The 13,256-nt window shown below is 38.7% G+C and overlaps 1 protein-coding gene across 2 annotated transcripts in view; it reads right to left on the bottom strand.

Moving 5' to 3' along the window:
* ispd (isoprenoid synthase domain containing) overlaps nucleotides 1–13,256 on the bottom strand; it is a 64,606-nt gene that overhangs the window by 38,422 nt on the left and 12,928 nt on the right. For both annotated transcript variants that reach the window (XM_015399583.1, XM_015399584.1), the window contains exons 4-6: nucleotides 11,159–11,263; nucleotides 8,529–8,574; nucleotides 6,399–6,496 (exon numbers count right to left, since the gene is read on the bottom strand). In XM_015399583.1, coding sequence (XP_015255069.1) covers nucleotides 6,399–6,496; nucleotides 8,529–8,574; nucleotides 11,159–11,263 — 249 coding nt within the window. The remainder of the gene's footprint in view (nucleotides 1–6,398; nucleotides 6,497–8,528; nucleotides 8,575–11,158; nucleotides 11,264–13,256) is intronic.

The raw sequence follows: 13,256 nt of genomic DNA, 5'->3' as shown, positions 1-13,256 counted from the left end.
AAGAAGCCGACACAGGGTCCAATACATCAACTAGGGCTCTGTTAAGCACCACACAGTGAGATCCACACATTCCGACAACATATGACGAAGGACTTGGAGCAGGTATAAAGGAGGATAAACTGTTTAGCTCACTGGAGAACATTAAAACACAAAATGTGGAGAGTTCTGCCACCAACCTATACTGTCAGCAGTTACACCCAGAGAAGATAAATACAGATGTGCAAGATACAGGAGAGATGTCTCCAAACACAAGGACGGGTTTATGGGGTTATGAACTTGTGGTAAAGGGTAACGATAATGTATGTAAAATACAGGAGAAAACTAAGAAGTGTTGTCTGATCAAAGAGACAGACCCTACGCTTTTTGGGAAAAAAGAGATATTTATAAAACATGATGTGACTTGACTTCCTATTGGTATAAAAGTGACAGGTTTGTTAACACAGGAACACAGGCTGTCAGGTTCGGCTGTGGCTGGCAAACATCTGGTCGGGTGGAAGGTCTATCCAAACAACAAGGAAGCAGAAATATTTTGAACCTGCTCCCAGATTCAGGGAGCAAACCTCCCACCCACGACTGCTTCGCTTGGACAGTCCAAACCGTTTAAACACCCAAAGAGTGAGTCGTTCCTTTAGCACGAATGTGCAACCACAAACAACATCAATGGTGGATTTGTTGCTGTAATCCAGAAGCTTTTCAGTTTACCGTGTATTTTATATTGTCATGGTAAAAATTCTTCTTGCACTCTATTCTGAGCTTTTTTTTTCTGGTTTTCTTTACTGCACAAAAGTATTCGCCCAAGCAGAACACCTGCTAGGCAAGGCTTTATGTGAATCTTATCTTAGATTTTTGTTAAGCAGCTCGACAGCTATTTAAACGACCCTTCTGTTTGTGAAAAACTGTTTGTCTGTGAGAATCCCTCCCTATTTCTGAATTAGTTGGTAATATCCTGTGGAACCAGAGGGGACAGAACATTGGAACAAGACTGTATCTGTTCCCCTCGCAAAGATTAATAAATGCTGCTTGAATGAAGAACATCGATCTGACTTCTTGTTAATATGACTTAGACTTGTTTTTCCGATAACATCAACACATTATGAGCCTCTACACTGTTTGTGTGGACCACCTCATCGTTGCTGTAAACAAAGCCCTTTTTTATCACTCTGCATAGTTTCACCCTACTCTTATTCTACTATCTCTACCTCGGCAGCAGCATTAATGTGCCCCTCATTGGTGTGGCACAAGTAAATGGTAAAATGGTAAATGGCATGTACTTATATAGCGCCTTTATTCAAGTTAGGAGACTTGACCAAGGCGCTTTACACTACATTCATTTTACCCATTCACACACACACTCACACACTGATAGTGGCAAGCTACATTGTAGCCACAGCTGCCCTGGGGCTCACTGACAGAAGCGGGGCTGCCGTACACNACGATTCTTGAATTATTGCAATGCATTCATACATAGCTGTATTTTTGAAATGACTTTTGGAGGTGTTGCCATGAAAACAAATACTACTGTAACAATATATCAACTTTATTTTTACCTTTGTTTTTAAAACCAAAATGCTTCCAAACATCGGATTTGAAATGTGATGGAGCCGGACGAAGTTTCTAATATATATATAGATATATATAGAGATATAGATATATATTGGGGCTGAAATAATCTATTGAATCAATAATCGATTAATCATGAATAATCAATCATTGAAATAATGGTTCCTACATTCCTACCCTCATCTATGGTCATGAGCTCTGGGTCAAGACCAAAAGAACGAGATCCTGGATACAAGTGGCTGAAATTAGTTTTCTCTGTAGTGTGTCTGGGCTCTCCCTTAGAGATAGGGTGAGGAGCTTAGTCATCCGGGGAGGACTCAAGAGTAGAGCTGCTGCTCTTCCACACCGAGAGGAGCCAGTTGAGGTGGCTTGGGCATCTGATTAGGGTGTCTCCTGGGAGTCTCCCTGGTGAGGTGTTCCAGGCACGTCCCGCCAGGAGGAGGCCCAGGGTTAGACCCAGGACACGCTGGAGGGACTATGTTTCTCAGCTGGCCAGCCAAGCTCCCAGGCCAGTCCCTCCGGGATTGATTGGATGGATGGATGGATGGATGGATGGATGGATGGACGGACGGACGGACGGACGGATGATGGATGGATGGATGGATGGATGGATGGATGGACGGACGGACGGACGGACGGACGGACGGACGGACGGACGGACGGACGGACGGACGGATGGATGGATGAATGAAACAATCGTCAACTAATTTATGCAGTTTAGAGGGTCTAAAACTTGTCTATAGCTGACAGAGCAACCCACCTTGAGCAGAAACTATACCAAAATGATAAAAAAGAAAGTACATTTCGCATTTGGAATAGAAAAACTTTTTCATCTGTCAATATGCTCTATCCAGGACCCCTCAAGTCGAAATATTTACATCACGTAAAAGATCTTCTTTAAGGAACCTCTGGCTATCCAATTATGAATCCAATAATCATAAAAATCATTGACAGGCTAATTAAGATATATGTATATATTAGTTTGTTTTCTAATCCAGGACCCAAGAGCACAACTGAGGTATGATAGAGGAAGACCAGGGCATCCTATTGTATAAAGGCTTGAAGGGGTCATAGAATGATTCTATAGGGTATTTAGCGCTGGTCCTTAAGGTTTCTGAATAGGGTGTGTAACATTGGTTCAGCTGAAAATGGCATATTTGCTGTTCTATGAGCCCTAATGCAAGCCTGGTTAAGAGCCCCAAAATGAAACGACAGTTTTACTTCCTTTTATGGTATGCTCATGAATATTTAGTTGTATTGGTTTACAACAAGCTCCTGAGCAAAGACGCATCATAGCAACAAGCACTCACTCGCTGAAACATCAAGATTGTTGATATGGTAGGGTGACCAGATGTCCCCTTTTTCCCGGACATGTCCTACTTTGTGCTGGGGGAATTTCAAAATTGTCCGGGATTTTGGTTGACTACAGGGCAGCAGAACTGAGCCGTGAGCTCCGGGACTGGTCCGGTGCAGGGAGCCATCGGGGGACGGAGCGGCCGAACCCTTAAAATGCTTAGAGCAAATGAACAGTTGAGCATCAAACTTTGCAGGGATCTTCTGATAGACAAAAATAATCCATACATGTCGAGTCTTCGGATCCTTTAGAAGACTGTGAAAATGTTCCCCTTTCTCCATGCTGCCAGGAACACTGCATTTACGCCCGTGGTTCTGAATCCTTTTCAATAGAGAAACTGCCTGCTTTCTAATTCCTGTAGAAGTAAACCCAACTGTAGGCTAAACAGCTAAACTGGTGTCTTACATCTACCTCTATTCATGTTCTTGGGCCAGTGAACCAGTGGGCTGGTCTGTATGTCAATTTCGGGGCGTGAAAAAAGTACAGGCCAGAACCAAAAAAGGTAACATCCCGGAAGTGATGTCAATTTGGGGCTTCTTTTGGATTTGCGCGTTTTATGGTGGAAGTTTAGAATTGTGAGATTTTTGCAGAGAAAAGAGGTGTTGGTGGGGCCTGAACTTCTCTGTACACCCATTTCACCCACTGAACTATCGTTATTCATCTATGATAATGGAAACTAGGTTTTGCATTCTATGACCCCTTTAAGAAGGACATACAACATAAAAACAGCAGGAGTTCAAATAATTGTGTTACTTATAGTATCAAAAATGAAATAAATACCTTTTTTTCAACTAAAGAAAATTATAAGCATACATTAAAAGGTCAATGAATGATTTTTGTTTTAAAATTTTTCACATATTTAACAAGGGTACAAATATTAGCAATGGAATCTATAGGCTGATTTGAAAGATTATTTAATTTTACTTTTCTTTCAAACCAGTTAGATAGTTACTCTAGTAAAACTTTATATGGAGGAAATTGTTTTACTGGAATAAGTTGACAAATCCCTTAACCTGTTTAAGAAATTACAAAATCATTTGTTACCTCTTGCTCTGATTTAAGCACAGATTTGCTGTGGGAGTACTTCAAAAAACAACTCAGGAGATATTTTCCTGCAGCATCGAGTTAATTGTGTGTACCATTCTAGATCATAAGCTAAAGATGATAGACTGTTGTCTTCAGCACATTCCAAAGATTCTCTGTTGAGTTACGGTCTAGACTCTAAATTTCCACATCCTGACAAACTGGTGACAGCCAACCAGACACTGTGACTGAAGATAAAGTACCCAAAACAGTAAAGATATAATTAATGATCCCAAATGACAGCAAGATTGAAATGGATTGCAAGAGGCTAAAAAGAATTACCGAGGACTGTCAAAGGAAGAAAATAAGTTTACAAAACTAGGATCTGTATCTTAGATTGGTGCTTTCAGAGTTTTGATCTTCACTTTTGAAAAGAAGCTGAGGGGAAAAGATTAAAATACTTCCAAAATATATATTTCTCCAGTCAAATCTATGGTCAGTCTATGTGGGTATTAATCAAGTCACATTTACTTTTAAGTTTTAAACCCATAATTATCAGAATATTCTTGCAGCTGTTAGGAAAAAACTTAATTTTCCTATGACAGATGCAAAATTTGTTACTTTTAATACATTTTGCAGGAAAAGTTTTAATTTTTCTGAAATCTGTAAATACATAATATTTTCCACTCCTAATGGACTGATGTGCTCCCACTGCTCTAACCCAGCTGAGTCAAACTCTTCATTTACATCCTCAGCATTAAAAAAAGAAAAAAAAAGAGTAGATCCCTGCTAATAACCTATTTCTTTGATTCCACCGTGTTGAAAAGATATTCATCTTAATGCTGCTTGGCTTCAGGCCCCAAGACTGAAGTTTGAAACCTCTGCGTTCGTGGTTCCTGATTTTCTGACTTGATCAAGAGAAATCCAACGGCTGCTGAGGTGCAGAAAAGTGTTTCACATATCAAAGCTCTACACCGCCATATTTAATGTGAAAAACTGTCACTCTTTACTAGTTTGCACTCATACACCTTTTTCTATTATTAGAATAGGACAGAATGTGCATTAAAAGAAGGCTGATAATAAGGCTTGGGAACGAACATTGCCCATTTTTCTAGTCTTTGACAGGATATAAATAGAAACAAGATATATAACAATATTTAGAAGTTTAATTTTTGTAATAAAAAAAAACAGGTAATGAGCTTAACTGATACAAGATTTGATCATCAACAACTCTTTCAGTGTAAAGATGAAGTTTGGGGATGAAAAGGGGAAAGGAAAGAAGGAAAGCTAGAGTCTTGGCAGCTTAGAAAACCTCTATTAGACGACTGACTCCAGGTACAGACTCTCACCTCCTGGCCACCCATGTGGAGCTCAAATGGGTTTTTGGAATGGAAATTTTAACTCATATGAGACGAGGAAGAGGGGTAGAGGAGTTCGGTGGTTTTCCAAGCTCAAAATGAAGAGCACCTGTGCTTTTTGAACTTCAGTCAGAAAACGTAGTTAAAGCTCTTCAAGAAAAGCAGCAGCTTTAAAGTCAGCAAGGAATAACCAGTGGGTCATTATTTGTACCTAAAACTAATACGTTCACAGTGATTTAATGAATTTAGCGTAAATCAGTAAAAGGATTAAAACAATAATTTTGGTCTTCATAACTGAGTCCGGGACCAGCCAGTTTTGCCCAAATATAGTAACACCTCACTCCTGACATCTTCCGGCAGTGACGCCATGGTGCGGTTAGCCTAGCGCCATTCTGCCCGCTTTACAAGCAAAACCAATGGGAATGACTAGACAAATCTGCAATCAACAACAATTATTTAGGATTTCAGGAGGACTTCACCATTGAAATTTGCGAGAGCTATAGTTAAACTGACAAGGCCACGTGCATGGCAGTTGGATATTGCAATACATCGGGTGAAAGTGAAAAAAAAAATTGTTATTTCACCTTTCTGATTTATGATCAACCAGTGTTCATCGTTGGATCGCCGATTTGAAGATGGAGGATTTGCCATCGAACTTCTGGCCAGTGAAAAAACCCCTCATTAATCCATCACTCGTCACCATCATGGATAATAGCGCGTTGTGAAAAACACCAGATACAGCACTGGGACTTAATCACCAGCCGATACCGCACCGTGATGTCACAAACCGGTATGTGTTCTTTGAAACATGGATGTCTCCGGTTAAGCACATTCAAATGAAATTACTCTTAATTAAAAACACGTATCATTTATTGAACAGTATGTAATAATTTCATACTTAAAGTACTTTCAGAAGTTTGTATTCTGAATGTGACTGCACTTTTCCTTTAATACATCATGGGGAAGACACTCATTTTATTGTGTAAGATCAATAGCAGTGACTGTTGTGAAATATGGGGATTTCAGAGTAAAAGACTGAATAAAACCTGAAACATTATGACTACATTAATGGCGAATAGGTGGTGTTCTTTAGCGGGACTCACCATATCCAGAGCTCCGAAAGCCTTTTGGAGAACATTGGCCAGAGTAACACCAGCTTCCCACCTTCCAGTGATAAGACAAGCTGACTGTGACAGAGTCTCTGAAAATAAAGGAACCAAATGATCTTAGAAACAGCTAGGTTGTTTTTCTCGTTTTAGGAAATTTGTCATCCCCATTTATGACATCCTGTTTAGGAACAGTGGGTGGCCACTGAGCAGGGCCAGTGGCTAAGAGTCAGGCCAGCACTCCCTCAAGCCCCATTTAGACTATCCTGTTTAAAACCGTACTGAGAACGGTCTGAGCACAGTAACCAAGATAACTGTTGAGTGAATGTGAAAAGCAATAGAACTGAACTGTGCCAGACAAATCCGAACTGCTCTAAATTTAGTACAAGTTCAACATTAGGGCTCGGCACGGTTCATCTGTGGCTCGGTTCTATAATAACAAATGTGTTCCACTTCTCTGCCTGTTCTTTGAGGAGAATAACTTTATTATTCATTATCAATGTTGGTTATTTAATCTATTTAAGTTGCATTGTTTCTTCCTATTCTTTTGTGATTCACACAATGAAGATGATATACTACTTTTATCCGGACGAAAGGAATCTCTGCTTCAACTAATTTCACTGCTCAGGGAGAGTAACCAAAACATGGGGGATTAAACCTTATATAATTATACTATGCATGCGAAAAATAACAAATATATTATATTTAATAATCTATATAATTTGAGGGCTTAACAAGATGGAAGTCGCTCTGTCAATGAAGCAGTGAACAGGAAGACACACTGCAGACGCATATGTCTGAGTGAGCAGTATTTATACCTGAATCCTGGACTAGTATGGAGATGAATAACTATAACTACATAGGTGTGTACTAGCATGTGCTATTTGAACCAATAGGAATATTCAACTGCAAGAGCCACCATTCAGCCACACAGGACAGAAATGTGGCAGTTTGAACTGTAACTATACAGCGTATGTTTACATTATTACTGCTGCTTACATTTATAAAGGCTGCACTTTAAAAAAAAATGAAAATGTCTTAAGAGCTATACTGAACAAAATTTCATTTTGTATACACTTGTGTGCACAAAATGACAAATAAAGTCTTTCTAAGTCTCTAAGTCTATGTTTAAAGACAAATAATATATTGCATGAAATATGAAAATATCAATAAAAGCACAGTAACATTAAATAAGTAATCCATAGACTAAGTTTAAACTGTAGAAAATTATTACGATTTGCATTTAAACTGTATAAATTATACACTTCAGATTTAAAAACGTGGATTTTGGGACGAGTTACACTTATATGTCTCTGTGCTGCTGAGATACCATGAGGGGGGCTGGTAAATGTAACATCGATGATTCACCAGCTGGCACACAATCAAGCTATAAAAAAAGACCAAGAATACAATTAAATATGTTCAAACAAAAACACAACAGTTATCGAGGACAATCAGCCCCTCCAAGACCGCTGCAAAAATATTAATTAGGACCTCCTATGAGGATGTCTGGCTTGATAAAAGGAATAGTAGGGTACGTGTACGTGATTGCTTCAAACGCACACCCACCAAAGCATTAAGCAGTTAGTCAAACTGACAGACATGAGAACTTCCTTCCACATCTTTTCTTACAAAAAAAAATATGACACAAAGAATTCATTCACTCGGGAGGCTCTGGGAATTATCACTGTGCACCTTATGTCACCATCAAACAGGTACTTGTTGGTCCAGGTGCTGGCAGGGTGAAACATGGAGCCGTGTTTATTTCCTCTGCTCTGATTGTGAAGGCCTCCCTTGTCCTAACTTGCTCTCCGCAGTATTCACCATCTGCTTACACCCGCCCTCTTCATCTCAGGCCAAACAATACTTAAAAAGAATTGCCCCTGTCAAAGAACAGTGATGGGTCATTTTATTTTATTGTCACCTATTTACTTCTAAGTATAGACCACACAAAAAGAGACAAAGCACTCTGGCTCTGCTCACTTCAGAGCATTTAATCTGTCTGAGAAGGGCTCTGGAAACAGCCATTCACGTATGCATGTATGGATACCGTACAATTCAAAAACAGGAAAAGAGATCTCTTTAAGGCACATGTGTAAAAGAACAGTTATGAAGGAGGAAACTCACCTTTGATGATGGACTCAGCAGCAGCCAAATCCCGTTTATAGGTCACCTGAGGGGCAAAGAGCTTTTCAGTCAAAGCAGAAACAAAGCTAATTTATTTTTTCTGTTTATTTCCTGAATTTCCGAGATATTTGTCCAGGAACATTCACAAGGGTGGAATTTTGCCTCTAAGCTTCAAAGGATTAAATCTGAGCTGATAAAGGTGATAAATTAAAGAATCGTAAATCATTAACACTTCCTTTCACAGCGATGAATGATTACACACACATTGGGATTCTATGAATACATGTCAAGCGTTGTTCAAGTGTGCAGAAAACTTCCCATTTATATTACCTTAATATACACTTGAATTTTATACGGTATGGCTTAGGTCAAACCTCGAGGATTTTCTTCCGGAACCTTCTACGTAACAATAATTTGCTGGAAATTTGGCCCATTCTTTTAGACAAAAACTGGTGCAATTGAATAACTTTACTATTGCAATTAATCAATGCAACAGTATTTTCTTCAAATACTTGTTATTTTGTGAAGTGCAGCGGTGCCTACTGTTGGAAAACGACTCTATGATATTGAGTAGTCACCCATACTACACATAGGGAACGGTGTTCCAAGGTTTGCAAGATTCCTCCCTTTCTTTGAAGTTTAATGATGAGCTTTTTGGTCAATTACTTTAGACTTAGTCTCAGATGTCTCAAAAACAGTCTTACTTTGATGACATTTTGCAAATAGAAATTATATTAGATAACCCTCAGTAAGCTCAAATAATACATTTTATGTCAGACTTTGAGTAAGAACACTGAAATATTTGGATTCCAGGAAGCCATTTATTACCAGAGGACCTAAAGTCGTATTTAGTTCCCCTAAGACAGGCTGAGGCGCCTTAAGAAGTAAAGCTAAACCATCATTGGATGTCTACCTGGAGAATTATATACAGTCATATGAAAAAGTTTGGGCACCCCTATTAATCTGAATAGTTTTTATTTCTAAATATTTGGCTAGTATTTGGCTAATAACTGATAGATACAGTAATATTTCAGTATTTAATTGAGATTTATTGGACTAACAGTAAATGTGCAGTATACATTAAAACAAAATTAGACAGGTGCAAAAATAAAGGTACCTCAGTAAAAAGGACACATTGTTTAGTAGATCCTCCTTTTGCAAAAACAACAGTCTTTAGTCGCTTCCTGTAGCTTTTAATGAGTTTCTGGATCCTGGATGAAGAGATTTTTGACTATTCTTCTTTGCAAAGCAATTCCAGTTCAGTTAAGTTTGATAATCGCCAAGCATGGACAGCCTGCTTCAAATCATCTCACAGATGTTCAATGATATTCAGGTCTGGAGATTGGGATGGCCGCTCCAGAACATTGTATTTGTTCCTCTGCGTGAATGCCTGAGTAGATTTGGAGCGGTGTTTTGGATAATTTTCTTGCTGAAATATCCATCCCCGGCAACTTAACTTCGTAACTGATTCTTGAACATTATTCTCAAGAATCTGCTGATATTGAGTGGAATCCATGCGACCCTCAATTTTAACAAGATTCCCAGTGACAGCATTGGCAACGCAGCCCCAAAGCTGACCACCAAATTTTACAGTGGGTAGCAACTGTTTTTCTTGAAACATTGCGTTTTTTTGCTGCCATGCATAACGCCTTTTATATGACCAAACAACTCAGTCTTTTTTCAGTCCAAAGGACCTTATTCCAAAATAAAGCTGGCTTGTCCAAATATGCTTCTGCATACCTCAAGCAATTCCGCTTGTGGGGTGCTTGCAGAAAAGGCGTCTGTCGCATTACATTCCCATACAGTTTCTCCTGATGCAAAGTGATCTGAATTGTTGAACGATACACAGTGACACCATCTGTCGCAAGATGATGCTGCAGGTCTTTGGAGTTGGTCAGTGGGTTGACCTTAGACATTCTCACCATTCTCAGTCTTCTTTTTTCTTTGCCTGCCACTTCTGGGCTTAACAAGAACTGTCCCTGTGGTCTTTCATTTCCATTTACTAAGTTCCTCACAGTGGAAACTGATAGTTTAAATCTCTGAGACAACTTTTTGTATCCTTGCCCTGAACGACTATGTTGAACAATCTTTGTTTTCAGATCATTTGAGAGTTGTTTTGAGGTGTCCATGATGAATCTGCAGAGGGGGTTCAAACAGGAGAACAACTTGCAACTGTCCACCTTAAATACTTTTTCGCATGACTGGATATACCTGGCAATGAAGTTCAAATCTTAATAAAGTTAACAAACCAATTTTGTGTTTCAGTAAGTCAGTGAAAAGTAGTCAAGGGTATTCAAATCAATAAAATGATTAGGGTATCCACATTTTGCACCTGTCAAGTTGTCTTTTAACGCATATTGCACATTTTCTGTTAGTCCAATAAACCTCAATTCAACACTGAGATATTACTGTGTCCATCAGTTATTGTATATATCAAACTGAAATAGCTGTTGCAAACACCCAATTATTTAGAAATAAAGATAATTAAGATTAATAGGGGTGCCCAAACTTTTTCATATGACTTTTTTTTTTTATTAGATTGTAATGTTTAAGGCCTTTCTTAAATTTAAACAGGCCAAATCCTCACTTTATGCATCGACCAACCCAAAGCAGGGGCTTTCTATGCTTACCTTCCACAGACTTGGTGGACCATCAATAAGCTTAGCATTGGTGCCGCAGTACTGCAGAGCTAGATGGAGGCACTCGGTACCAAACTCGAAATCTGACTCGGTGCACTGAAGAAAGGGGACAAAAGATAATAATAAAGTACCTGTTGATGTGGCAATGGTAAAGAATAAGAGCTTGACAGAACAGCCTTTCAGGTGAGTGTGGAGCCCTCATTTGGGGGACATGGGGTGCTACTAGAGCTCCCCAAAAACAAATCTTCGCAACATTAATGGTTGAGATGCTGTTGTTTCATCACTGTTTGGATGCAATATTTAGGTAGAAAACATATTTCAAATGAGACACCTTTATAAATATAAATAAACAAATATATAAATCTCCCTACATATATTGTTTGGCTGGCTAGATGGACACTATTAACATTTTTGTACATCTGTAGCAGCTGAGATGATAACACTCACAGCTTGTGAAAGGAAATGTACTTTTTGATTGGATAGGATCATAGGATTGATTGTAACAAATATAGTGATTTGATTTTTTAGGAATGCCAGTGTGTTAGGTTTATTCAATGATGATTATAAAATGAATGTGTGTTCATATGAAACATTGTAGAAATGAGATGCTTCACTCTGCCTCGTGATTCAGTCAAGAGGAGAGCATCCTGTCTTATGACCTGATCAACTGTCCTGTCAGAACAATACTCTCTTTTGTAACCATGTGTTATGTTCTGTTATTAAAAGACGGCTGCAGGAGGGGGGTCGGTGAAAGAGCTGGAAGTTGGGTTGGGCTTTTTCCACTCCTGCAGGAGTTGTTTGAATCTCTTTCCTGTGTGGACTCAGTTCTTCTTTTACAAACCTAAATTTTTTAACCTAACATAGTGCAATATCATATCTCTCTAATACTGTACATCCGTAGGTGCTAGTAGAAGCTCCAGATGGCCCTGTGCTGTGTCTGGTATTTCACTAAAACAACTTTAAAGCACAGGAAAGATACACCCTTTAATATTCTGCTTAATTAAGTCTTTCCATCCTCGCTTCACCAAGGACCACAAAAACTGGCCAATGCCTAGATTCAACCTTTTAGGAAATCTGGTTAGCAAGTTTAACAATATTTACTTACATAAATGAGCAACCAATACTGTCATCCAGCATTCTTTGCAAAATATACAAATATTGGTAATGCAATTTGTCACTATTTTCGGCATTTAATCTGTAAATATTGAAATAACTTGAAATATGTTTAAGTGATGGTGTTATACATGATATGAAATACAGTTGTATACAAAGAAATATTACTTAAAAGCTAATCTATTCAGGATCACAAACCATTCAATGAGTGAAACACAAGCACTTTAAGCATCTGATTCTCTTGATCGGGATCATATGCTGCTGACAACTCATGAAAATAACATCTTTGCAATTAGAATAGGACATGAGAGCGATAACGAAACCTTTTACAATGTAAAAAATTTGGGTTTAAAAGTATACTTTCTAAAAGGTAGTTCATAGTGTTGCACCGATACCGATACCAGTATGGGCAGGGCCCCGTCCAGCACTAAAATGGTGGTATCGGTATCGGCGAGTACCAACCATCGGCGAGTACCAGCCAAAAGTTTATTCAACTATTGTCACCCATTCCAGGTAGGCAATAAAAAGTCTCACTTTGTATTATTTTTCCTGCTTCACAAAGGTAGGCAGCAGCTTGACAAAGCCATGATGGGAATTTTACATACAAGCAGTATGTAGTTCTTCATATATACACACACACATCAATTTCAAACAGTCAGGAAGGGTATGGTATTGATATCGGCCGATACTGCACAGCCAGGTATCGGGTATCGGGGCCAAAAAATGGCATCGGCGCAAAACTAGTTCTTAGTGTCAAAGTTTTTGTTTATTTGATAAACAAGCCTCGTTGCTTATCAGCTACATTTCCAATAAATGCTTAAGATTTAATTGTTGCACAAAATACATCTAACACGAGCATTAAACACCTTCTTACAGTTTCGTAATACATTTTACTAGTTTCCTATTGACTTAATTAGCTGCTCTACATTCAACTCCCTAAACAAATTTAAAGTTAAATAATGTATGCCTTCATGAT

The sequence above is a fragment of the Cyprinodon variegatus genome, unplaced genomic scaffold, assembly GCF_000732505.1.
Source record: "Cyprinodon variegatus isolate N-32 unplaced genomic scaffold, C_variegatus-1.0 Scaffold1026, whole genome shotgun sequence".
In the NCBI taxonomy this organism is placed as follows: Eukaryota; Metazoa; Chordata; class Actinopteri; order Cyprinodontiformes; family Cyprinodontidae; genus Cyprinodon; species Cyprinodon variegatus.
Note: the sequence above shows the minus strand (reverse complement) of the source record. Positions and strands in the feature narration are given on the sequence as shown.